The sequence below is a fragment of the Parasteatoda tepidariorum genome, chromosome 3, assembly GCF_982258835.1.
Source record: "Parasteatoda tepidariorum strain Cologne lab strain chromosome 3, Ptep-v5.0, whole genome shotgun sequence".
In the NCBI taxonomy this organism is placed as follows: domain Eukaryota; kingdom Metazoa; phylum Arthropoda; class Arachnida; order Araneae; family Theridiidae; genus Parasteatoda; species Parasteatoda tepidariorum.
This window is the reverse complement of record NC_141757.1, coordinates 51323525-51349011: the sequence shown is the minus strand read 5'-3', so window position 1 is coordinate 51349011 and position 25487 is coordinate 51323525. Positions and strand designations below refer to the sequence as shown.

The following is a 25487-nucleotide window of genomic DNA, read 5'->3' as shown; positions in this document are numbered from 1 at the left end:
GGGATAATCTGGGAAGTGGTTAAACATAATTGATATCAGTTTTAGATAAATTACGAATATTAATATAAACTTACAAAATGTGCTTTTTGTAAATTACCTTTTTTGTGGCCACCTTGATACAGTGAAATGACTGACTACAAAAGGCTCGATTCAAACTACGTCTACTAATAAATGATTAAATTTTTAAAAAAAGAAAAAGTTTTTTGGCTTAATCATTAACAATTTTCTTAGTAAATTGAGAAAAATAGATGTCTAATAATCTTGATCTTATGACTGTTGCAATTCAATATTTACTCTTTTTTAAGCAATATCATCATACCTCAAGTAATTTTCATTACGAAAAATGTTGTCATGCGCAGTGAAGTAGTAGTTCGTGTGTGATGAAATACTTCAACCTCTTCAATATTTCATTAATACATTATTCTTGGTGATAAAATTTAAATCACTAATAAAAATAAAATATGAGCTTATGTAATCAGAGAAATATTTTTAAACTACAATCAAAGAGATTTGACAAAAATATAATAAACATTTTCTTTATTAAAAATAATAGTCATATGTAATAAAATATATAAAAATGCTAATGATTTTTTTTTTTTCATGACCGGGCTGAATAGCGAGCAATACACACGTTTATTAAATGTAAAAACAAATGAACTTTATAAAATGCAAACTCAAGTACAGCAGTCAACTTTTTGTTTCTTGGGAGATGATTCACACAAGGGCATCGATGAATTTCGGATTGGGTCTGAAGTATAGCAACGTCGACACACAGCCATATATTTATCTGTACCGCCAATGACTTCAAGCTTAAAAAATATAATTTTAAGATCTTAAATATAGTACAAAAACATTAATTGCTCAAAAAAAGCAAATAAAATAATAAATAAATTGAAAAAATGGACAAATAAAAGTGATAGGTCTTATATCAGTAAAATTATACAAACTGTTATTAGTTCTAGTATTAAGGATTGATCAATTTACTGTGTTTTGTTACAATTTTTAAATTCATATTTTAAAAAATGTTCAAAATCTGCCCTTTGCTTTAGAGCAAAGCTTAATTTGTTAGAGCATATTTTTTATAACCTGTTTTAAGATAGGACAAATGAATTATTGTATCTTGTGAATAAAAACTATTTTCAGATCTAGAGATTATTTCAAAAAACACTTTTCCTTAAAATATTCCCACAAGAAAAGGGCAGTTATAATTAGATCAAGAGTGCGTTGCAATGTACTATCAAGCTTTGAACAGTACCTTGCACATTAAATTAATTGAAATCGGTAGCCTAAATAAGCTAAAAGCATACTTTGATTTTATCAATAATTAATTATAAAAAAATATTTTGTAAGTTTTTTTTTAAAACAATACAAGTTAAATTAAGTTAATTTTAATCAGTAAATGTTCTCTGAGAAATGAAATTCTCCATCACGGAGAAGAAAAGCGTACCAGCAGATTTATTTTGCCAAAATTTTAAATATATACAATGTAAATTTCTTTTTCTTCTTTATTAATACCTGAAGAAGAGAGAATAAATCTGAGTATCAAATTACATTGTTACTTTCTCTAGATGCAGATGTTTGATCAGTCCTAATTAAAAGTTTTAATTGTTCAAATATAACTTTTCTTGCTTTGTCTATTAACAGTGATGAGGGTAGTCAGAAAGTAAAAAAAAAGGAAATCCAAAAAAAAAAAAAAAAAATAATACAAATCGCGATATTGATTTTTTAAATCTCGTAAGTAAGAATCGCAATGTACAATATTTAAATCGCCTGAATAAGAATCGCAGCGTTCAACTTTTAAATCAGGTAAATACGAAAATCGAGATTTGATAATAAAATCGCGATTTTAAAAATGCATAAATACAAAACACGATATTGGATTTTTAAATGTCATAAATAAGAATCATAATACAGTGTAACGTCCCATATCCGGACGTCCCTTTTCCGGAAGAGTCAATTTCCCGGACACTTTTTAACAATCAAAATAAACAAACATTTCTTCATCTTCCCCACTCTCTTAAAAAAAAAAAAAAAAAAAAGTATTTTGACAGGTTTTTTCCTTTTTTAGCTTCTAGTGATCTATGCATTAAACCCATAAATCAACAGAAAAGAGAACAGAAGATCTACCTCTGGAATGCAGGAAAGGGGGGGGGGAGATTTGTTTTCAAAAGAGCACAATTGAGTCCCCTCCCCCCTTCTTTCCTGTGCAGCTGGCTAGTAAAAGAGGCATTTCCTGGAACCTTTTTGATAAAGTGTTAGGGAAGGAAGTACTGTGAAAAAAGGTAAACACAGCAAAAGTTAAAGTGGAGGGGAAATCCCCTTTAGTCACACAAGAAAAAATAAAGAGAACCCAATCAGCATGCCACGCCTTTATGCTTGATTGATAGCCAATGACAGGAGAGAAAATAAGAACTTGTCACTTCCCCCCCTTCAACTTGAATGACAAGTAAGAAGGAAATGAATTTTGCTTCTTCACCTACCCACCTTAATGAATGAATGACGGGAATTTCCCCTTCTTGCTTGAAACGTTCTAGTTCAAAATGGCGGAGAGAGCAATTAATATTTTCATAACTGTAAATTTTTTTAGTTTTCTATATTTATTTTTATAATAACAATAATTATTATTTTTTAAATATTTTGTTTTTGATTGATTAGATATCATTCTAATACTAAAACATTATTGCCCGAAAAATAATGTTATTTAATTTCTGCATCTTAGATTCAGATCATTTTAATCTCTGTTTACTTTGGGGGTCTATTATACGGAAAAATCGATTATCCGGACTTCGGAAAGTCCCGCCGATTCCGGATACGCGACTTTCCACTGTATACGATATTTAAATAGCATAAATAAGAATCGCAATGTGCAACTTTTAAATCAGGTAAATACGAAAATCGATGATTGATATTAAAATCGCGTGAATAAAAATCGAGATATTTGCAGGATCTGGACTTGTGATTTCTAAAAGGCTCGTTTGTATTGTTTTTGTTTAGACATAATAAATAAAAATTTACAAGTAGATTAATTGAATGAGCAAATAAATATTTTCACCGCAAATCCACCTCTATTTTTTGTTTGTTTTCACGCCAGAATGCAAGAAGCAGCGACGTCTGAATTACGAAAATACGAGCTATCCAGCCGACGGATAAAAAATACAGAAAATCTTATTTTCTGTGTGTGAAATCGGAGAAAATAGCTAAAATAAGTAAAAATGCGGAAGGGTTAGCAGCTAGGGCTTAGATTGAATTTTCTGTTTATCTTTGAAAATCGTAAATATATATAATTATTTTACTTCAATGACTGAATTTTAAAAAAAAAAAAAAACGGGATATTTATTAACCCTTTTGCGACGCAAAGCGCGAAAGCGCGCTTACCGCTGAGGCCGGCAGTCTCTCTAGCGTGTGTCTCCCCAGGGCCGGAGGGTTTTTCGATGTTAAGCCTAATTTCATGAAATTACCGAAATATCAGCGCGTTGTTTAATATTGTTCTGTAGAGTATTTAAGTGACATATGCTTTATATATATTTCTATGGATACTTTATTTACTTAAGTTATTTCTTGTTTAAATGTAATATAAATATTAATAAGTTTAAATATTTCGCATAATTTCCTTTATTTCCAGCTCAGTTAAAAATTTTCGACGCTTCGACATTCTAACGGTAAAAAGAAAAAAAATTCAAGCCTACAAGATCTAATTATCCACTAAAAACTAATCCGAAAATCGAAAGTAGCGAGAGATAAAAAAAAACTCCCTTACTTACTGTAAATAAATATCACGTGCTAATTTAAAGAGCCCTCATAAAACATTCCCCCTCTCCTCTCCTTCCCCTAAAAACCACGTGAATGTACTTTCATCTTGAGTAGAAGGTCAAATCTACATGTATCTGAAAGCATAAGGACATACAATGCCATCTTTTGGAAGAAATTTCATTTTTTAAAACGTTCCGAAACACTGGCACAAATATGTGACGGTCGGGGGAGAACGAGAAAACTCTCTGACACGCGGGTGTGTCGGCCGGGAAGTGAGCGCGTTTCTTGCTGTCACATATATGTGACAGTCGGCTCGAAAGGGTTAAAAAAAACGAAACTTTTAGAAAATCGGAGTTTTTGATGAAAAGGCTGAAATTCGAGAGACAAAAAAAATCTCATCCCTGTGTAAAGGTCAACCAGTTTTATCCCAAGGAAATGATTTTTAGAGAAACTTCAGAGGAAGGAAAAGGGACTTCAATAATTTCCCGCCGCGGAAAATTAAATTCCTCATAAAACATTTTAACTTGTGCAAAAAAAATTTCAGCGGAAATTAGCGGGAAAAATCTGAAGAAAAAAAAAGCGGGAATCCGCGGAAGAATCTCATCCCTGTATTAATAGATAAATAAATCTGAATATGAATGTTAATAGTTGGATAAAGAGGTAAAGAATTAATATTTTAAATAGGAACCCCATGTTAAGTAAAAAAGATCAAGAAATATCATATACCTTTGGGTCCTAAAAACATGCAGTTTCTGAAGTCTAGCAGAATCACTGAACTTGATCATTTAAATATCAAATCTTTTTCAATTACAGAAAGGTTTATTGCATTATAACATATAAATTACGCTAATAATTTACATGTTCTAGAGCAATTATTTTAGCATACTTTCAATGTGGAAGAAACTTTCAACTAAATAGTTTACTACTTAATAATTTCTTAATTTGTTTTCTATAAAACCAAAATACTTCTATGAGAGGTTTATGACTCTTTCTAGGAAAAAAAGTTTCAAAAGAAAAAATGTTTAACATTTTATGAACGGGAGAAAAAAAAAATTCTGATTTTAAATATTAAAGTCACTACAAAAATGAGAATACAAATTTGTTGCAATATTTACCTCAGTTTCATTTCCAATTCTTTTTGTAAATGATGCTTCCTCAAAGCATATCATACATACTGCAGTTAACTTAATTACACTTTCAGCCAATGGTACCAGTAAAAGTATGTCTCCAAATTCCTAAAGGTAAATTTAAAAATATATAAAAACAAAATTAAAAAAATAAACACTAAGGGAACTACTGTAATCAAAGAGGCAAGTCTAACAGAGGTAAAAATTTCTCAATAATCGGATAGTTAAGTTTAATTAAGAATTAACAAGAAATATCATAAGAGAAGTTATTTTAATAACTAATGAAGTTTGACACATCGAAATCAAAACTTGAACTTATTTCAAAATATAAATGAAATAATAGAATGTCAAAATAAATAAAATGCTGGAAAATTGATTTAAAAAAAACTTAATTAGGAGAAAAATTTTTAGCATGTAATATAGTTTTAATTTTAAATTCCTAACTTACAAACAAATTATAAAGCAACATAATTTTATATTAATATTTATTTTCTAAGAGTAACTTTATAGTAGAAAAGTAAAACTAAATTATAGTGAAAAACGAGCTTATTTTATACAAATGGATGGAAATTGACTAAAGAAATAATCAGGATTTAAGCTAATTTTTTAACTTAAAATAACACAACTATGTTGGATCACTCTGGGAAGGAGATCATGAAATAATGGGAATGGATCAATAGCAATTTTTCTTTAAAATAATAAAAAAATAAAGAGGCTAAACTTGATTAAAATAAATAATTGTAAGAGAAGCTTAAATTTTTTTTTGGTTAGTGAAGATATTGTGTCTACATTTTGTCCATTATTAAAGAGACAAATTAGCATTTTCAAATCATACCATGGCAGAAAATTTCAAACATCATAAATGGACAAACATCAATGAAAATCTTACAATCAAATCATTATTTACTATATAATTTATTATAATTTCAAAGCTCTATTTACTTTTCTTTGAAATGTACCATCTAATGCAGCCACTATAACAACTTTTCCATTATTTGCCATTTTTTCAGCAAATTGAACAGTATCTGGAAACTAAAATTTTTTTGATTAGAATACTTTGCAAAACCTTAAAAAATATAGCAAAGAAAAATTTTAATATAAAATCTACTTACAAATTGTCCTTCATCAATTCCAATTACACTATAATTGGATGCAATGTTTTCTAAGTCTGTTAAAGTTGTTGCAGAAATTGCTGATAAGCATTGCCTAAAAAAAGTGACCCAAATAAAAATAGTCAGAAAAGGTTTGCAGATTTTCACCAATTACTTTTTAGCCAATTTTAAGTCAGCATTGTAAATACTAAACACCAGGAGTGCAAAAAATTCTCAGAGCCTAATATTTCCTTCAACATAGTTTTCTGGATTTAAAATTTCTCCCAAAACGTAATATGAATAATTTTGGGAGAAAATACAAAAAACAATATACAAACTTTACTATAAAAAATGAATAAAAATACATTTATAAACATATATATAAACACATATCCTTTTTTTTAAAAGTAGCTTTTTTAAAATATTTTTAAAAGTTAAGTTTGTATATTGTTCAATTTTTTTTCAACAAAGAAAAAAAAATGATAATATAAAACATTCTCTTTCGTTTAACATAACAATAAATATTTTTTTCCCGCTTAACATAATACAAAATATTATTGTTTTTTTCTAATCAGATTTTTTTAAAGGGGGAATAGTTTTCTATTCCATTTTTTCCCACTCGCACAGAGAGAAATTTTGTGAAGCAATTTATTTTTATCATAAAAATCTTTGGTATTTTTTTTTTTTAAATTAGTCCAAAACTATTCCCTTAACCTTGCCTACACAATCAGACATATTCTGCACACCTAGTAAATACACAACATGAACACAAATTAGATAATAAAAGGACATTTTTACAAAAAGGGCAAGGAAAGTTTATTTATTTCAGTGTAAGGGTAGGCCATCCTTTTGAAAACCCTTAAGGAGAACACTGGAATTGGTGTGCACAATAGGGTGCTTAGTTTTTCAAAGAGAAATGTAACTTACAAAACAAATATAATTTTTTTTACCAATTAAATAATACCTTTTGTGAGAAATATAGCCTCAAATTCCAAATAAAAACATCAAAATTGTAATTATTTTAATTAGATTAAAACAATCATATATTTGAGTTGGGAAATGTTACTTTTAATGAAAATATACTTTTAAGTCAAATTTTTTTTTTACACTCTTGATGGTACAAAAATACTTTCTCTTCAACTGATAATTCAGCACAAACTCATTATCAATAAATGCAGATTTTTGCTCAACTGGTCTGCAATGCTTGTAGTAAATGTTCTGTTACAAACTTCATTGAATTTCCCTTTTAGTTATCGCATAATATATACTCATAAATAATTGTTTCATTATACGCACAGCCAGGGGACAGAGTGTATTGAGAGTTAGGTGCAGCATCTAAGTAATTTGCTCTTTTCTGCCAGTCTTTGGATAATCTTTCATCGAGCATAGTTTTAAGTTCTGAGCAACTTAAAGTTTCGCATACTTTATTTTATTTTTGTCCACAGTCAAAGCAGATGTCATGTCTTTGGATTGCCCAGAAGAAATAATTTCATCATTTAAAGCTGCATGAGGCACAGCTAATGGGCAACAGCACTTACATCTCTGAGCAATAACAGTTTCAGTCAAATCTAGCTTAGGTTTACGGGGTTTAATGAATGAATAATTCTTAATAAAATTGTTTTTAGCTTTGTTCTTAACACCTCCTTCATTGTCAACATCAGTAAAAAGTAGGCTATCATTTGAATAAGATGGGGAAAACTCTGGTATAAGCCTCTTGCATGAACATTCAGCCCTTTCAACCACACCTTTTGTTACAGGCAAATTAATTGACCCGATACAACCAACCCTTTAACCTTTCCAATAAAAAAGAAACTGATGTATGAAAATAGGAATTTTTCTGCACTTGAGACAGAAATATTGGACAAATACATCCAGAAAAATTGGCACATTCACAGAATGCTATGTCAAATTGTTTTACAGTTTAAAGTTTGCTTTATTCTTAGGTTATCACTATCAGAGCATGTAATTAGTTGAATTACTATATTTCCTGCTGTTAGGAGGACAGATGCTTTATCCCTAATAGCATTTAACTGGATTACAGCTTGTCAGGCTACTGTAGAAAAAGCCACCTCCTTATTACTTTCAGATTCTAAACCAATTTGCCCTCATGTGCACAACAGTGGAGAATATGTTTCATAGTTTGGATCTTAACTTTGTCAAAATCCTAAGATTTTCATTAAAAATCGGACAATGGTTTATAGAAAGAACAAATTTTAGAAGTGACATTTTATTGATTCTATAAAAAGCTATGTTGATGCACAACACATTGCAAAAAGTTCAATCAAATGTTGCAAAATAAAATACTAAAGAGCAAGTTAAGGATGCTGCATACGCAACAGAATTTGGTTTTAACTTAAATTAAGAAACAAAAGATACACTTATCTGGAGAGGTACATAAGTTATATACAAATTTAATTACTAATATTTAATATATTATATTTATTAAACATAGTCATTATTAAAAAATTATGATCACTATTAAAAAATAAAATATAATAATCACCCTTTCACAAGAACGGATCTTTGAAAAACAATTATTATCTATTAAAACAATTGTGGTAAAAAGATGAAATTAACACATCTTACCTATCATGTGTTGCTATGCTTACAGCATCATAGCGAACATCATTAGCGTATTTCACAATTAAGCATTTATGCTTTGCAATTTGATAACGTCTCAACCGCCGAATTAATTCTGTCCTAAAAATATGAAATTATTTATTGAAAAATATATAATATATACCAGTGGAATTGCATATTTAATAAAAATTTAAAGCAATGATATTCTGTGAAGGTGCCTATTTCATTATTAAGTAGTACTACCTATCAAGGTTTCTGAAGTATAAAATGCATCATAACTAAACAAATTAATATTTAAGCAGTAATAAAAGTGCGCCTCATTAATTCATAAATTAACACAACATCCCTCTAGTTAATAAAAAAATTTATATAAACATGAAAACTCAACAATTAAATTTAAATTTCTGTAAAAACAATTTTTTTATAACAAACTAAGTGCAATTTAGATTTATCATATAAAATACAAAACCCAGCATATATAAAAATGTTTTCAGTACATTTAGAAAAAGTGCATTAATATTTGCCATCTACATATTCAAATTACATGACAGACATGCATTTGCTTAAAAAAAAAAATTTAAATAATTTCTCATAAATCATTTATGAGAAAGTACTTATGTGTTCGTTTTTGTTCGCAATAAAGTTATATTTGTGTTAAATCAGTATAAATGAAAATGTTGGGGATATTTCTGTAGCGTGCTTTGCCTTGCCAACTACAATTGCCAAGATGACAAATAGATTTTAATCTAGTAAATTTTTCTAAAAAAAGGTAGATGTTTGTCTAGAGTTGACTACAAGTTATACCCTTGGAGTTGGTTTCCTTCTGTAATGTTTTTAGTTTCTCGCAAACCACTGCCAAGATTTGGTGATTATTTTGATATGATTATGATACAGAAAACTTCCCAAAATGTTACACTAAAAGTTAAACAGAACAGGATTTCCTGAAATACCAAAATTAAAGAAAAAAATTCAACTTTAAAACAAGATTCCAACTGGTTGTATCATGGGGAGATTTACGTATCGTAATCTGAAGCAGAATAATCGCCAAGTCTTGGCAACTTCGGGGCAGTTGCGAGGAAATAAAAAAAATATCACAGAAAGGGAGCAACTCTTGAAATGTATGACTTGTAACCACCCATGGGCAAACATCTACATGTTTTTTCTTAACCTTGGCGATTGTAGTAAGCGCGACAAGCCACGATACGGAAATATATCATTTCAGTGTTCTAGCACTACACCTTCAAAAATTGGCAAATGAAGAAATCGATAAAGTTAACTAAAGTATGGCATCAAATCAAAATTTATGCCAAAAAATCAAAGTCATAAGCTCGGCTCTAAGATATGTAAAAATCTCTTAGTGAGAAAGTCAGTTATTTAAATTTATAATTGAAGATAATCTTCATTAATCTGCGAATGAATTTTGAATGCAATATCAGTATTAAAAATTTGTGAAATAATGAAAAATGCTGCTACGGTTTTACAAAGCTTTAACTTAGAAAGCAGTAGAAACATAATCTGAACTTACGTTTTCCCAGAGAACATTGGCCCGAATATTACCTGAAAGCCACAAACAATTTTAAGATATTTAATTATTAATAAAATACAAAATGCATTAGACAGCACAAGTCGTTACATATACCTGAATTTGACCCTTTGATTGAGTTGAACCAACAGATGTTTTATCTTTATTAACTAACATTATTATATTAAAAATAGACAAAATTTGTGAACAACTAATAAAATAAAGTAAAAATTTATATATAGGCTAATATTCAGCTAAGAAATAGAAATTCACAGCATATTATTATCGATTACCGACTTCAGTTTAAACAATAAATTGCGCCAAATTCCGTTGCCAAGAGATTGACAGGTTAACAATAATCATTGGCAAGAACTATTTTATTTGATAAAAATTCATCGACTAGTTTCATAAATAAAGGTTGACAATTAGAAAACTTAACATTAATAATACTCCACTATGAAGTAAAATTTCTTTATCTTTGTATATCCATTTTATAAAGCATTAGTGACAAAGCATGTTTAAAAATCCATAGAGATAAGCCAACTATTGTAGTTACTATGACAACTAAGTTCAGTTTTGTGTATATTATAAATAAATATTCAGCAAAGAATATATATATATTATAGCATTATTCTAAATGGATTCCGAAATAATATCAAGTGATGATGACGACTCAAAAGAAAGCGACATTCAAAGGAATTTTGATGACATAAATAAGCACGAAGGCAATCATTTTTCCGAAATAGTTGAAAGAAAGATATCAAACAAAGAGGAATTAATTAAAAAAATAATGGTTAGTAAGGAAATTTCAGTTATTACATTCTTGATATGTATTTAAATTAATTATTAATTCTATAATTAAATTTAAAAGGCTTGAGATTTCATATTATTATAAGTCCTGAATCATTTTGAAATCGTACAGTGAAAGCTCTATATTGCAAAAACGATATAAACGATCCAAACTTTTGAAACGGACGAAGAAATAATGTTAATTTTAAGAGAATAATTTCTATCTTCTTATGAATTATATAGAATTAAAAAGAATTGCTAGTTGTTAGACATTGCTGCTACAATTTCCTTCATGGAAAAAATCTTTATCCTTCGTTCAAGTTCTTTTCAATGATAGAGAATATAAATTAATTAATATTAATGATAATTATCTGCATAGACTTTTGTTAGAGTGTAAAATAGGGTACCCCTTGGATTACGTACTCTACCTTGAGCATTTACAGCACATAAAATTTTCCATTTTCTTATTATTTCTATCTCGATTTCTTGTAATTAGAAAATATCACTTTTAATTCATTTTTCTGTTTTCTGTAAGAACATTAAAAATCTCCAAAATAAGAGAGGCGCTCGATTGTGTAAGCTTTTATCTAAACTGTAATAAATTTAAATATTCTTGAACTTAATTTTACATAGTTTATTTGAAATTTTAAACATTATTTATCAAGATAAATTTATTTCGTTTAACTATAAAATACTTTCTTAATTGATCTAGTTATATTTGGGTATTATTCTAGAAAATTCTGAATTTATTGTAACAAATTATGGGATTACTTTTGTTTGTCCAAAATATTGTCATTTATGAAATGCATAATTAGGAACTAGTTAATTCTGTTTCTGAGGAAATATTTTATTTCTTTTCTCGTCTTTTATCTTTTTCTTAAAATGTTTTTATTTTTTATCTTTTTCACTAATTATTGTTTTAAATAGCGCGTGTACATTTATTTTAGTCCTTTATCCCCCTTCTCCATCTTATCAACTACAAGTATTAAATTCTAACAAGCAATTAATTAATCTTTACGGTAAATATTCTTGAATTAGTAGATTTTTTAAATTGAAAAGTAGCTTAAGTAACTACAAATTGCACCTAAATTATTGTATGGATCGCGTTCTGATAACTTTACCTGGAATTAATTTTATCTTTATAATATCAACTCAATAATCATATCACCGATAGTTCATTTTACCATATGATAGTTTCTTCAAGAACATTTCATTAACACGGTATTTCATTAATCAGCATAATAATTTTTCTGGCATAATTTGGCAATATAATATTTTCATTTTTATTTCATAATAACGGTAAACTACAATGTAATGAGTTTTGATGCTGATAAAACATTAAAAATAAAGGTAATTATAGATTGACTCCATTATTTTTGTCAGGGGGAGCTTAATTTCTCAAAACAGTAACGTACACATTACCAGTTTTTAAAACTTTGTTTGTTTAAATGGCTTAAATATACATAAATGATAAAGTTCTAATTTCATGTTAGTAATTTTTTTTATTGTGATTGAAATACATTATTAAGAAAAATACGTGAAGTCGAATTCACTATATATTGCAAATTTGCGCATTCTATTCATCTCTCCTTAACCATCTTCATACCTGATTCATATAGACGAAAAGTTTGTCTGTCATTTTGTTTTAATTTATAAAAAATAAAATATTTTTCATTTCAGCTTTTAAAAATCATGAATAAGCGTTACTTATAACTAGAGCCCGGATTTTGATGACCTAAAAAATTTCAACTAATGCCCTTAAAAAGTGCAAAAAATGCCCTTAAGAAATGCAAAAAAAATGCCCTTAAAATGCGAAAATTGCGCTAAAAATGCCTTATGACATGACTTAAATAAAGTACAAATATTGAACTAAAAAAAGTTTTACTTTTTAAAATTATTATGAGTCATTTCAAAATATATAAAGCAATCAGGGCCGGATTAACCTATAGGCACACTAGGCACGTGCCTAGGGCCTACGAAATTCAGGGACCTACGAAAAACTTGGGAGAAAAAATTTTTGTGCAAAATACACTTGTTGTTTTTAAAGCTAAATTATTTTTGTCGACAAAAAAATTTGTTGACAAAAATAATTTAGCTTTAAAAACAACAAGTGTATTTTGCACAAAATTATGAAAATACAAATAAAAATATAATATTTTTCGGTAATAAATTATTTTGCAGAATCTTATGATCTACTATATTACTTTTTTGCGATTTTTGGATTCAACGAAATCTTGTATTATACTGTCGAATTCCAAACTACGCAAATTTTAGCCTATATATTTTGAAAAGAGGGGAGGAGTGGGGGAAGGAGGGGAGGGCCCAAAAACGGCTATGCCTAGGGCCTACGAAAGGTATAATCCGGCTCTGAAAGCAATGCAATACTTTTTCTACGTTCATTAAAGTTTGAAAAATATGTTTTATATCCTGAAATAACAAAAAAGAGGAAAATATATTGACTCCGAAACATTTTCATTTTGTATAGAAACTTTAATGAATATAACAACTTCCATCTCATAATATTACTAAATATCAGAATGACATTGGATTATTAAATGTTTTTTGATATTTTGAAATGTAAACGAGCGTCTCTTGTCTGAAAGTAAATTTTTATACCTGGAGAAGCTTCTTTCAACGTCTACTGATGTTATTGGTGCGTACTGGAAAAAGACGGTCTCACTTACTAACAATTCTTCTTCGATTTGAAAAGATGTTGCTTCACCTGTTAATATCCTAGAAATTTTCTTCATTGTTTGGAAGCCAGTGTTCTACGCCAAAACTTTGTTCAATTTAGCTGCTACACTTTGTCCTATCTTTCCCCTTGCTTTTTGCAACACTTGACTCACTACATCAATATAATTTATTGCATCGCAAAGTTCCAATTCTTGTTTCTCCAATCTTGTAATTGACGAGGACACAATAGCAAAGTTAGACTTAATAAATGCTAAGTTTCCTTCGGTTTTATCTGAGGCCAACACGTTTTGCGCTATCTTAATTGATGCAGCATCTTCTGAATCAAAACTACTGACGATAGACTTCACTATCTTAAAATTGTCACTGTAGTGTAAGCATGCATCCAACCAGGTACCCCATCGTGTTATTACTGGTTTAGGGAGCAAAGCTATGCTAGGAGCAAATGTTTTGAAACATTCTTGACGATATGGGGCTTTCAGAAAAATCTTTTTCACATTTGACACCAGACTGTCTGCATCAGAGTAATTTACACCGATCTCTTCGTCAAAACGATGAAGTGCATGTGCAAGACAAGTTACATGAACTAGTTTTGGATAAAATCTTTTAATTGACTTTCCAGCTTTGATCATATATGGTGCAGCATCAGATAGAAACAGAAGAACATTATTGTGTTATACACCATTGGGCCATAAGGATTTAGGGATTTGTCAAATAATTGACATTTGTGTTGTGGACAATTCTGAAGCACAGGGGTGCATTTGAATACAAAGGTCTTCAATCATTTGGCTCTAACCTTTCACGAGGTTTTCAGACTTTATTTCTTATGTCTCTCCACAGTTTCTTTCAATAGTGGACAATAGTAAATTCTTTCCTTGAAAATTGTAATGTTCTAAACTATGCAAATCAGAGAAAATGGGAAAACTGCAACAAAGAATTACTTCTAAAGATTTTATATCAATCAATAACATAATGAAAAAACATAATGGCATGCAGGTGGTAATGAGAGTTACAATATGAAATGTAAAATTATAAGACAAATCTTGCATTTCATGTAATAAAAATGCCCCAAAAAATAATAAAAAATGGAAAAAATTAACAGAAAACTTAAAAAATACTTTAAAATGCAAAATATGCCCCAAAATTTAAAAAAAAAATGCCCTATAAATCTAAAAAAAAATGCTCTGAAGGACAAAAAACGTCCAAAAATGCAAATGTCATAAAAATCCGGGTCTTACTTATAATGTTTCCATTTCTTACATGATTTAACACTTTTCATACATTCTAATTTATGTTTTAAAAAATTTCACTTCGATACTTAGACTTAACAAATTCCACTCTACTCTTGCTCCAACAGGAACATAGGTCATTTAAAAAATATTTCAAACATAAGAGTGTCAAACACTCGGAGCAATACCCGAAGACACCAGATAAATAAAAAAAAGGCTAATTGCAGCATATCAATGCATGTTATTCATAGTATTGCTGCCTAACGCACTAGTGCTTCAACCAACAGTATATATTTAAAAGATGGAGCAGTTAGCAAGTCTAGTTGTAAAATAATATTACCTGAAATATTTTCTATTATTATTTTTTTCGGTACTTGCGTATTATTCCGTCTACCATTTTGCCATCATAGCACCAAAGTCATTTTGGTATCTTTCAAATTTATTTTAATACAGTGATTATGAAGAAATTGGTAAAATCGAAATAAAATTTATCGCTTGCAAAGAAATGAGGTGATATTTAAATGTAAAGCATTTCCAAATTTCTTTTCAGATTTAGTGAAAATGATCGACGAAATAATACGTAATTACTATTTTTTTTATGTATATATATATTTAAAGATATAATATACCTCTTAGCACAAACCTTCTTACAAGTTTAAAAATTGAAAACATTAAAGCATAAAATCTCCATATGGTGAAATTAATTTTATTTGTTTTATAGCTTCTTTATTTTATTTGTTCCAAATCTCTTTTTCATGTCTTGATCAACTTCATATTTATAGTCTAAATAGATTTTTTTCAACTTGAAAGCTCTTCTGATTTTTTTTCATTTTTTTAAGGATATAAAGAAAGAAGAAAAAACTTTGTTGGCAGAAAATATCATGCTTCAACAGATACTATCAGGTTTATTTAAGGGACCCTTGGGTCACGTAAGTAAGAATTCCGCTAAAATATCTACTTGTATGCTGAAGTGACAGAGGAAACAATAAAAAGCAAGAAAAAAGAACACTCTTAACTTCTATTTGACTTTTTTAACGTATTAAACAAAAAATTATCTTTGATTATTCTTTTTTTCCCACTGAGAAATAATTCTTTTCTTTTTCCCCTGAGAAATAATTTTTTTTCCTTGCTTTGGAAATCACACAAAAGGAATAGTATTTTTTTTAGCTACATTAGAAAAATAGCAAATACTAACTGAAGTACAAAGAATTCAGTTAGAGGCTGAGTCAACCTTGCCCGGTCCGAAGATCAAACCCTAGGCCTGTGCCAAGAAAGTGCGAAGTGCTCCCACACATTCTAATTATTCTAAAAGGAAATACATATTATAAAAGTAAAGAGAAACATTATTAAAAAAAAGTATCATTTATTTATTTGTTTGGGGGGTGCTTGAAGTATTATACGCTGGTGTTAATAATATTTTTCAATGTTAATAATAATAATTTCTAAAATCCAACAGATGGCGCAGTAATGCAAAAGGATTAATTGCATTCTGTTTTCCTTTATGGTACTGTACCATGAACATCATTCCTTTTTTTGTTATTAAATATATTTTGCTGAAGGCCTTTGTAATGCTTTAAAAACCTGAGCTCATTGTTTTTAACATTGGAACACATCCTGGGACTAAGAAATTGATAAAGGTGAGTGCAACTGATTTGAATAATGGATTGTTGTTGTTGTTGAGGTAGGCCATTAAGGCAATGGGGGTGTGATTGTTCTTGTTTTCCAGCGAAGCCATCTATAGCCAAGAATTCGACTTCTGTCACACCCATGCGTCACACCTGTTTATAGCGCTGACCCATTCATACATCCATTCATTCATCTACAGATCGTAATTTTGAGCATAACTAAAGAACGATCAATCTTCAATCCAGTACCCGCAGAGACATAATTTGCTATGGGAACAGGGAGGACTTTGTGACCCAACAGATTTAACGTGCACCAGTAACTATTTACTATACCTGTATGTCTTTGGCCGTCTGGATTCGAACTCCCGTTATTGCGAATTGAAGTCCTATCAACCACTATCCCGGCCCGAATAATGAATTCTTGATGATTTAAAGAACCAAAAAAATAAAAAAAAAATTTAATAGCTGGAGCGAATAATGTACTTTGTCGTATTTAAATTTTACACTTTACCTTCCAACTAAATTATTTTAAGTTTCTTACGCACTTTTTAATGTCCTATGAATTCAAATGTAGTTTATATTATAAAAGTACATACCTGGCTACTTATAACGTCGTTGCCGAGTGGAAGGATTAAAACAGGTCTTAGGCAGGGAAGGAGGGTACAAAATTTATTTATTAATTATAAGACAGAGCAGTCATGAAAGTGTACACGAAAAGTTGCGCTCCTCGGTTATATGTTAGGGAAAATCTTGCTAAGTAAAATCTGTAAATGTCTCTATTTAGGGAAAAGAGGGAAATCTTAAAAAAAAAAAATAAACAATCCTCAAGTTTAACTCGCAAACTTTTCACCACCTAAATGCAGAACAAAAAATAAATTTAAAAATAAAAAATCTAAATATCATAAACTTTTTAGGTTATCAAGACGTTTTTTTTTATATTCTCGTTAGAATATTGATTTCTTAGTGCATTACACATGTAGTGTTAATATTAATTTTCATATTTGTTTTTATAGGATTTTAAACAAGACAGTGAGATGCCATCAAGTTCTAACAAACAAACGTTTTTTAACATGTTAAGTAAGAATTTATAATAACGCTTATCCTTTCATTTATTTATTAACCTTCAATATAATAGTTAAAAAATATAGAGTATTTTCATAGTAAATAATAAACTGTAAGTTAAAATTATTTAGATACTACCTCAGAATAGGGTAGAGCATGGTAAAACTGGATACCTCGATTGTGTTTAAATTTATTCCGCTTTCTAGCAGACAAGATTTAATTGGCATAATGCTATTGCTCGCGGCCGATTCATGATAGTTAAAATTTACCACTATTAAGTGATTTTCTCAGATACATATCTTTTGAGGGGCAGTAAAAAGCAAATATTAGGAATGATGATAAAAAATATTTGGTATGATGTTAGGAGACACAGTAGTTTAATTTAGGGACTGCAAGTTAAAGAATCGTAACATATATTTCTATGTTTTTTTTTCTACGAAGTTTAACTTTTTACTGCAAAGGGCAAAGGTTATATGTTTCATAATGCTTTTAAAGTAGGAAAAGGGTTTTTATTCAGGACATAATGACATATACATAATGACGTTATATAGAAAGTTTTTTTTTTTGTTAAAGTTGTCACAACAAATGTACAATGTGAAAAAAGGGAAAAAAAACAAACCCCCTGAATAATTTTTGATCTAATGATCAGAACTTCAAGTTCTGAGACTCAATCCTAATGGTTTGAGGGGGTGACCTCAAATATGCTAATTAATTAGCGCAGATGATATTTTAAGTTACGAAATCAGACACAAAAACTCACTTTCTCTAAATATACATAACTTTTTTTCAAGGGATTTTGCTTTCTGACCCCCAAAAGGGTGTAGCAGCAATTTGGGAAATATGGTCCCCATAGTTTTATCAAAGCGATCCAAAGTTTGGGGCTCCTTAATATTAATTTAATTTTTTGCATATTTCGTTAATCTCGAGAAATTTTTAAGAGAATTAAAAAAATTTTGGATACAATTATAAAATTCGTTTATCCAAAGATAATTCTATGGAAAAATAAATTTTAGTTAATATTTATTGCTTTTTATTCTTTTATTTAATAATAATCGAAAAAGTTTTGAATTGTAAGGTATATAAATTTTTAAATCATTTTAAAGAAAGTCATTTCACATGGTAAAATACAAAATTTGCCCGAAATCGGTTGAATAGCTTCTGAGAAATCGAATTTTAAACATATGAATTTTTTGAAATTTAATTTTTTAGGAAATATTCAACCGATTTTGCTCAAATTTATCAACCAGAATATTTGAGGTCACAATTAAGATTGAGTCCCAGAACGTTAAGATCCGATCATTAGATCAAAAGTTACTCACGGTGATCCACTTGTTTTTTTTTGGGGGGGGAGGGCATTGTACATTGATATGTATTGTCATAGCATGAAATCAACTTTTAAAAAAAAGAAGAAAGAAAAGCATTCTACTAAAAATTGGCAAAAAAAACCCCAAAAAAACATTGAACTTTCAACCGTTATAATAGAAAACATAATTTTCATACCTGCCAACATTACAGAAGTAAAATAACGGAGATTTTACTAACCGACCCAATTTTGGGTTTGCGACTACTGATGTTCAACTCCGTAGCCTTGTAATTTTGAACCCAATCCAGAAGACAAGGGAACACCTGGATCAAGTATTGGGAGAAATTTGCTTAGTGGAGGACTTTTATATGGAGTTAACTCGCATTCGAGTTACGTGGAGAGGAAAACCACGAAAACCTCCCACGGTTAGCCTGACGACAAGAGGACTCCAACCCGTGATCCGTCTACCACTGAAGATATTTCACGTCAGCACTGTTGTCGGTGCAAGCCGGATGCGGAATTCGCATCAACCAGTCATCGCTGGGTCTCGAACCTGGGTTCACCTCATTGCAAGGCGAAAGCTCTATTCGCTGAGCTATCATTGACACTCAACATACTGCAGTTGGCAATAACACCATCTGTTGAGGAATAAGATAAGTATTTTTGCTATCAGTAGATATTTTATCACCAATTTTTTTTCTTTCTTTTAATTTCTTCAACAAATATGGAGAAATTTGAGAATATACAGGTAAGCAGTAGATAGTCGTAAAATACACGAGACTTCGTTAAAAAACAGGATACTTGGCAGATATGATTTTATATAAATTACCCTTTACTTTAATTGCACATAAAAAAATAGAAGCTGATAATTTGAAATTAACAATTACTTAAATTATTATTACTTTCTTGATATTATAATTGAGTGTAAGTCAGGATCTCAATCAAACAAGTCGGTTTTTGATGCCACAGCTCTGGTCCCAATAATGCTGACTTGAAGTCATTAAATTTAAGGGATCAAAATTGAAGGGTGATTGAATCTTGAAATAATGTGCTGCATTGATTGTTTCTGAAATTACTAACTATAGTCTTGATCTTGCCCCATTAGACTAGACTCTTTTTCTTAATTAAAGAAAGCACTATAGAGTTGACAATTATGAAACTAAGAGGTGCAGCAGGTTGTAAAGGACGTTTATCATACGGCAAATGTATTAATGTTGGTAGCAATTGTGAGAAAGAAGTAACTTAAAATTTGTATTTTGTTATGTCATTGTTTATTTCTTAGTGAGCAAGCATCTTAAGAAATTTTATATTTTTAAATGTTAATAGACATGATTGACGAGAAAGAGGAAGAGATACGCACATTTGAATTAAAATCCTGCCAAGAAATTGATGATTTGAGAAAGCAAATATCAGAAACAGAGTTAAAGTACAACGAATTGAATGGTGAATTTAAATCACTTAAAGAAAAAGCTGCTCTTCAATCTGTAAATAGCAATACAGGGGAAACATTCTCCAAAGAGGTAACAATGCTATCTGTTTAGCGTTGCAACATATGCACGTAGAAAATTGTTTTTAAATAATGATATATGTTTTACAATTGAGTTATTGTTAAAGTGAGCTGAGATTTATTAGAAAAAATTAACGAATAATTTTTTAGTAAATTTAAAGCAATTAGTCTATAAATGAAAATATTGGATAAATTATTCATTTTAATACTTTTTACAAATGTAAATAATACTTAATTAAAATGTTGTTCTTATATAAAAGATGAATTTAAATAAAAGTGAAATTTTTTTTTTTTTTACTTACGTGTTTTTTTTATAGGAAGTGAATAAGCTCTTACAGAAAGAACATGAAGCAGAAGAAAATTTACAGTACTATCAATTGGAATACATGAGAAAGAATTATGATTTACAAGAAGCTATTCAGAAAAAGAGGAGCTTAGTATGATACTTCTTTTTAGCTGCAGTATCCGAAAATTTTTGTGAATCTGCGGTGATTAAAAAAATTATGGGCTCAAATGTCTCCCACATAACATAGAAAAAAAATCAATTTTCTGTTTTAATTTTGATTCGTACGTCTTTTTATGTTCTCTTAGGCAATTATGTTTAATTTTTAAACTTGGGAAAATGATAACAAACTTATGCTTATTTTCACAATTCTTCCTTATGTACTTGATATTTACGGAGAAGGAGGTTGTTGCTGTTTCTAATGATACTTGGACGAGACAAGCTTTTGTGAATTAAGGCAGGAATTTCCATTCGTTTGATAAAAGAACAATGCAGGGATGAAAGTACGTCTTAGCTCAGAATTCCCCGGATAGATGGCAGCACCACTTAGTCGTGAGGCCACTTTCTCAATTTAAACATAGATCTGGAGGGGAAGGAAATTTTCTCCAGATCTCTGTGTTCATGGTACAGCATAGCGACCGATCGCAGGACTTTCGATTCCACATATTTTACGAGCACGTATATTGCATATACTAGGTCAGGGCTGTCCAACTGGCGGCCCGCCAACTTCTTTTTCAGTCTGATCGGCCTCAGTTTTCCCATTAAAATGTAAGCAAATTGTTTTATAATCCTTCTGTTCCATTGTTTTATAATTAATAATTCAACTATTAATTGTTATTGTATATGAGCCAAGAGGATATTGTTCAACTTTTTCAAACTGCGGCCAGCCAGGTGATCAGTGACCGGAATTCTGGCCCGTGGGCTCTTTGAAGTTGGACAGCCCTGTACTAGGTGAATCTTAGTGAAGTCGAGGATCGTAGACTAGCCTATCTGGACCGGAGTTGTATATTGTTTGTTTGGACCGGAGTTGTTTGTATATTTCCTTATTAATATAGTATTTTAGAACTAATATAAGTCACTGACAATTAGCTTCTTTTTTAAATAATTATTGCTGTTCAAATAATTTATTTCCTTATACAGGGTGCGTAGCCAAATTATTCAACAAAAAATAAGCACCTTTTAAGCACTTTAAAAAAATATCATAATTAGACAGGGTTGGAAAGTTTTTGACAATAGACGGTTTAATCTTGTTTTAAGCATCACATCAAAAAAAAAAAAAAAACCCTTTGGCATTGTTTTTCACAATTGTCAAAAATCATGAAATTTTGAATCAGGTAAAATAAATGGCGTTCTCATACGCTGCGGACTGACTATACGCCGAAATAGATTGGGGTTGAATTAATTATGAAAACGTTGAATAGAACAATATGAACTGTGCTTTTTTGCATAATTCGAAGCGAAAATCAACATAGTAAAGGAAAAATAAGCACTTTTCAAAAACACCCAATGAAAAAAAGCACTTTTAAGGGCTTTTAAAAAACGAAAATAAGCACTTTTTAAAAACGCTACGCACCCTGTTATATATACATGGTTATCAAGGCTTGATTGATTAATACAGTATTGGTTGATTGATTAATACAGCTCTCTTTAAATTTTGGGAACACTGTTTTATTTTCTGATATAAAATAGAGGGAATATGTAATTATTAGAATTTATTCAGTCAAACAAAATGTTGAAATTGCAGATGGTTTTATATCAGGAGATAGTAAATTAATTTTGAATTTAAAAGTTTTGCTGTCAGTTGTAAAATTTTGTGGTCAAAGGTGGCAATATTTATAGACACCTGGATAGAAATATTACATACTGACGGCGCACATCTTATGTATACTGAGTTCTATTGTGGCTTCCATATTTCAGAATCCTTACAAAAAATTATGTAAAAAAAAATTATTTACTTTAGAGGCTACAATGACAAGTATAAGTGGAAAAAAATCCTTCCGAACTATGGAAGCAGGTCAGATTTGATGATATAACTTATCAAAAATCAGCTTGCTTAATTAAACTGGAAGATGCTAACCTTTCATTAACAACTACCTATTTTCTAATACACTTGTTTCAACTTATTTTTTTTATCAATTTCTTTATCTTATTAATAAATAGTCACAGTTTGAAAAGATTTTTGCTCCTTTTGTGTATTTCCTTATTACTTCATTATTTTAAAGGATTCAAAGTCTATATTTAGTAAAATATTTCTTTAACAGCTTGTTGTTAGCCAAAGGAGTCATAAACGTTATGATGATGCCAATGTAGCCCTTTCCTTATTAGGTTGGCTCCATTATCAGTACCCATTTATCAGAAACTGGGTTGTCTCCAAACCATCACTAAGAACATACATTAAGATTGGTCATTATGAAACACCCTGTATTTTTTCAACGTCACTTCGAAATTACTATTGTCTATAAATATTTTTAATAAAAAAATTCAGTCACATGCTCAGTTTTACATTACTAATAAATGCTGAAATAGCTTATCCGTTTCAGACTCTTTAGTAAGTATAATCTTAAGATTTTTCTAGTAGCAATAAATTTATATAATATACCATAAGCATGGCCTGCAGTACAAAAGTAGAATGAATATTAATCATTGAAAAACGTGTTTTTTTTTTCTCTTATTAACTCAAATAAATATAACTTTCTCAATTTATAAACAAAATTTGAAATGGGACATATTGCTGTAGGATGTTCACATTTGTCATTAAAACTAAAAGAAAAGCAATTATAATTCTAATAGTAATTTTTTTTATTTGCAGATAGAGGGGCCAGTGAATTATGCCGAATATGATGTAATATGTACAGAAATTGAGAATAATATAGAGGTTACTAAGCAATTGAAAGAAGTAATTGAATGCTTTGATATTTGTTTTTAGCTTTCAAGAATTACTATTTATTCATTTCTAATTTGCATGGCTGATATCGTATAGAGTAATAATAATAATAATAAAAAAATTCGAACTTCTGCCGATTGAAATTTTAAAAAAATATATATATGAACACACCATTTTCATTATTATTCTACTGTTGATTAAATATATAGTTGTATAAAATTGGAAGCGCAAATAGTGTGCACCATGCAGCTATTAACAAGTAATAAAATATTTTGTTAATTGAATTATGTTTTTGCATATTATTTAAATACATTCAATCTGACTTTAAATCAAGAATTTTTTTTTTATTAAAACATTATGTTATTTTTCTCTTTTAACAAGAACTGTTAAATATTGATTAACTATAAATTCTAGTCTTTTCATTGAATTTCTCTTTACAAATGTCACCTTTTTAAAATAAAAGATTGAAGTAATATTCTTTGATTCTTTTTGATATTCAGTGAAACATAACAGGAATTTTATGTTAGCTTATTTAAAATAATTTCTTCAGGAAACTGCAGAATTACAAAAGAAAATTTTTTCCATGATAAACATCATCAGCCATCTAAACCAGAAACTACAATTTGTTCAACATCAAAAAGGAATAACTGCTGCAGAAGAGAAGTCATTAGATGAAGAATTAAATAAAGTAAGGAATAATTAGATTTTATTTTTGAAATTTTAAATTCGTTGAATTTATTTCATCAGTTACTTTTTGTTTCAGTTTGAAGTAAATGTGTGTATATTTATTCCAATGTGTATATGTTTAATTTAAAAGAAGGGTTTTGTAGTTTTAGTTTTTTGAAAATAAAAAATAGAATATATATACTATATAAACATATAAAATAAATACTCCATTTAGACACATACATGCAATGATTCAGCAAATCATCAAAAAAGGTAACAAAATTGTAAGATAATATTCTGCCATCAATATGCACAGATTTTTAATACTGAAATGTCAATAACAAAATTTTTCAAAAGGCTTATAAATTGATGGGAAAAAAATGCTTTAAAAAAAATGCTTGTTTTAAACTAAAATAATGATATTGTTAAAAGTGGCAGTCACGATAGAACATTGCTGATAAGTTTGAAAGATGCACTACCCTAGAATAATGGAAGAGACACTTTCAGTTTTTAATAATTTTTAAGATTCATCAAGAAATACTAAAAGGAATGCTTTGTAAATTTAGAAGTGTTTTGTTCATGTGATTGTTCATACTCAGCAAAAAAGTTTTCAGTGAGAGACCAAAAATAAATAATGAAAAAAAAATTTTTTTTTAACAATTTTTTTTTTATGCTAAAAAATCAAGCAATAAGCTTGGCAACTAATAAAATTTCATTTTCATTTATTTGGCAACTAATGGAGAGAAAAATCCGATCTAAATATTTTAAAAATTTCAAGCAATTTTTTAAGTATCTTTTGTACTTATTAAAAGAAAGTTCAAAACAAGAAGAGATTTTCCACATCTTCATTCTTTAATTTTTAAGATATTTAAACCAGATTTTTTTCATTAGGTGCCAAATACTATGAACACTACTACAATATTCTAATAAAATTTATGCTATTCTAACAAAAATCTTTACATACTATTCTACCTTTTTTCAGATGCGTAGTAACCTATTTGAAGAAAAAACAAAATATAACAAAATGAAAGAGAAAAATGAAGACTTACAGCACAGATTTATTCTCCTTCAACACCCTAAACTTATTGATGATTACAAACATATAAAAGAAGAAAATGATCTTGCTCAAAAAGAATTACAGCAATTAAAAGATGCATATGCAAGTTCTATGAAAATAGTTACTGAATCGCAAAAATGATATGTTTATTGCTAAAAGAAATAACTGTAACCATATAAAAAAATACTTAAATAAGAAAAAATATTAAATTCAGCTATTCTATGTTCTCACAATATCCTGAACGTTGTTTTTAAAATTGAGGTTAATAGAATTAAAACAGTAAATATAAAATAAAATTACAAGGTTAAGATTATTCCTAAT

The 25487-nt window shown here is 29.1% G+C and overlaps 2 protein-coding genes across 2 annotated transcripts; one reads left to right on the top strand and one right to left on the bottom strand.

Moving 5' to 3' along the window:
• Positions 1–520: 520 nt before the first annotated feature.
• On the bottom strand, positions 521–10407 carry LOC107438745 (thymidine kinase, cytosolic). The gene is made up of 7 exons (XM_016051097.3): positions 10188–10407; positions 10074–10105; positions 8555–8668; positions 5990–6083; positions 5820–5909; positions 4866–4985; positions 521–809 (listed from the first exon to the last, which is right to left on the bottom strand). Exons 1-7 carry the CDS (start codon positions 10245–10247, stop codon positions 675–677), a joined length of 645 nt encoding a protein of 214 aa, XP_015906583.1. The 5' UTR covers positions 10248–10407; the 3' UTR covers positions 521–674.
• Positions 10408–10624: 217 nt separating this feature from the next.
• On the top strand, positions 10625–25399 carry LOC107438743 (cilia- and flagella-associated protein 184). Its single transcript, XM_016051095.5, has 8 exons — positions 10625–10863; positions 15619–15708; positions 17418–17481; positions 20096–20289; positions 20594–20713; positions 23369–23455; positions 23994–24131; positions 25092–25399. The coding sequence occupies exons 1-8, from the start codon at positions 10708–10710 to the stop codon at positions 25305–25307; spliced, it is 1065 nt and encodes a 354-aa protein (XP_015906581.1). The 5' UTR covers positions 10625–10707; the 3' UTR covers positions 25308–25399.
• The last annotated feature ends 88 nt before the right edge of the window (positions 25400–25487 follow it).

Excerpts from the sequence above, each read along its gene's own strand:
- LOC107438745 (XM_016051097.3), bottom strand. The coding sequence starts at position 10,247 with ATGTTAGTTAATAAAGATAAAACATCTGTTGGTTCAACTCAATCAAAG. Across the intron at positions 8,669-10,073 it reads CCAATGTTCTCTGGGAAAAC|GACAGAATTAATTCGGCGGT; the intron begins GTAAGTTCAGAT and ends TCATATTTTTAG. Across the intron at positions 4,986-5,819 it reads ATGGTACATTTCAAAGAAAA|GAATTTGGAGACATACTTTT; the intron begins GTAAATAGAGCT and ends ATTTACCTTTAG.
- LOC107438743 (XM_016051095.5), top strand. The coding sequence starts at position 10,708 with ATGGATTCCGAAATAATATCAAGTGATGATGACGACTCAAAAGAAAGC. Across the intron at positions 17,482-20,095 it reads AACGTTTTTTAACATGTTAA|ACATGATTGACGAGAAAGAG; the intron begins GTAAGAATTTAT and ends AAATGTTAATAG. Across the intron at positions 20,714-23,368 it reads TTCAGAAAAAGAGGAGCTTA|ATAGAGGGGCCAGTGAATTA; the intron begins GTATGATACTTC and ends TTTTATTTGCAG.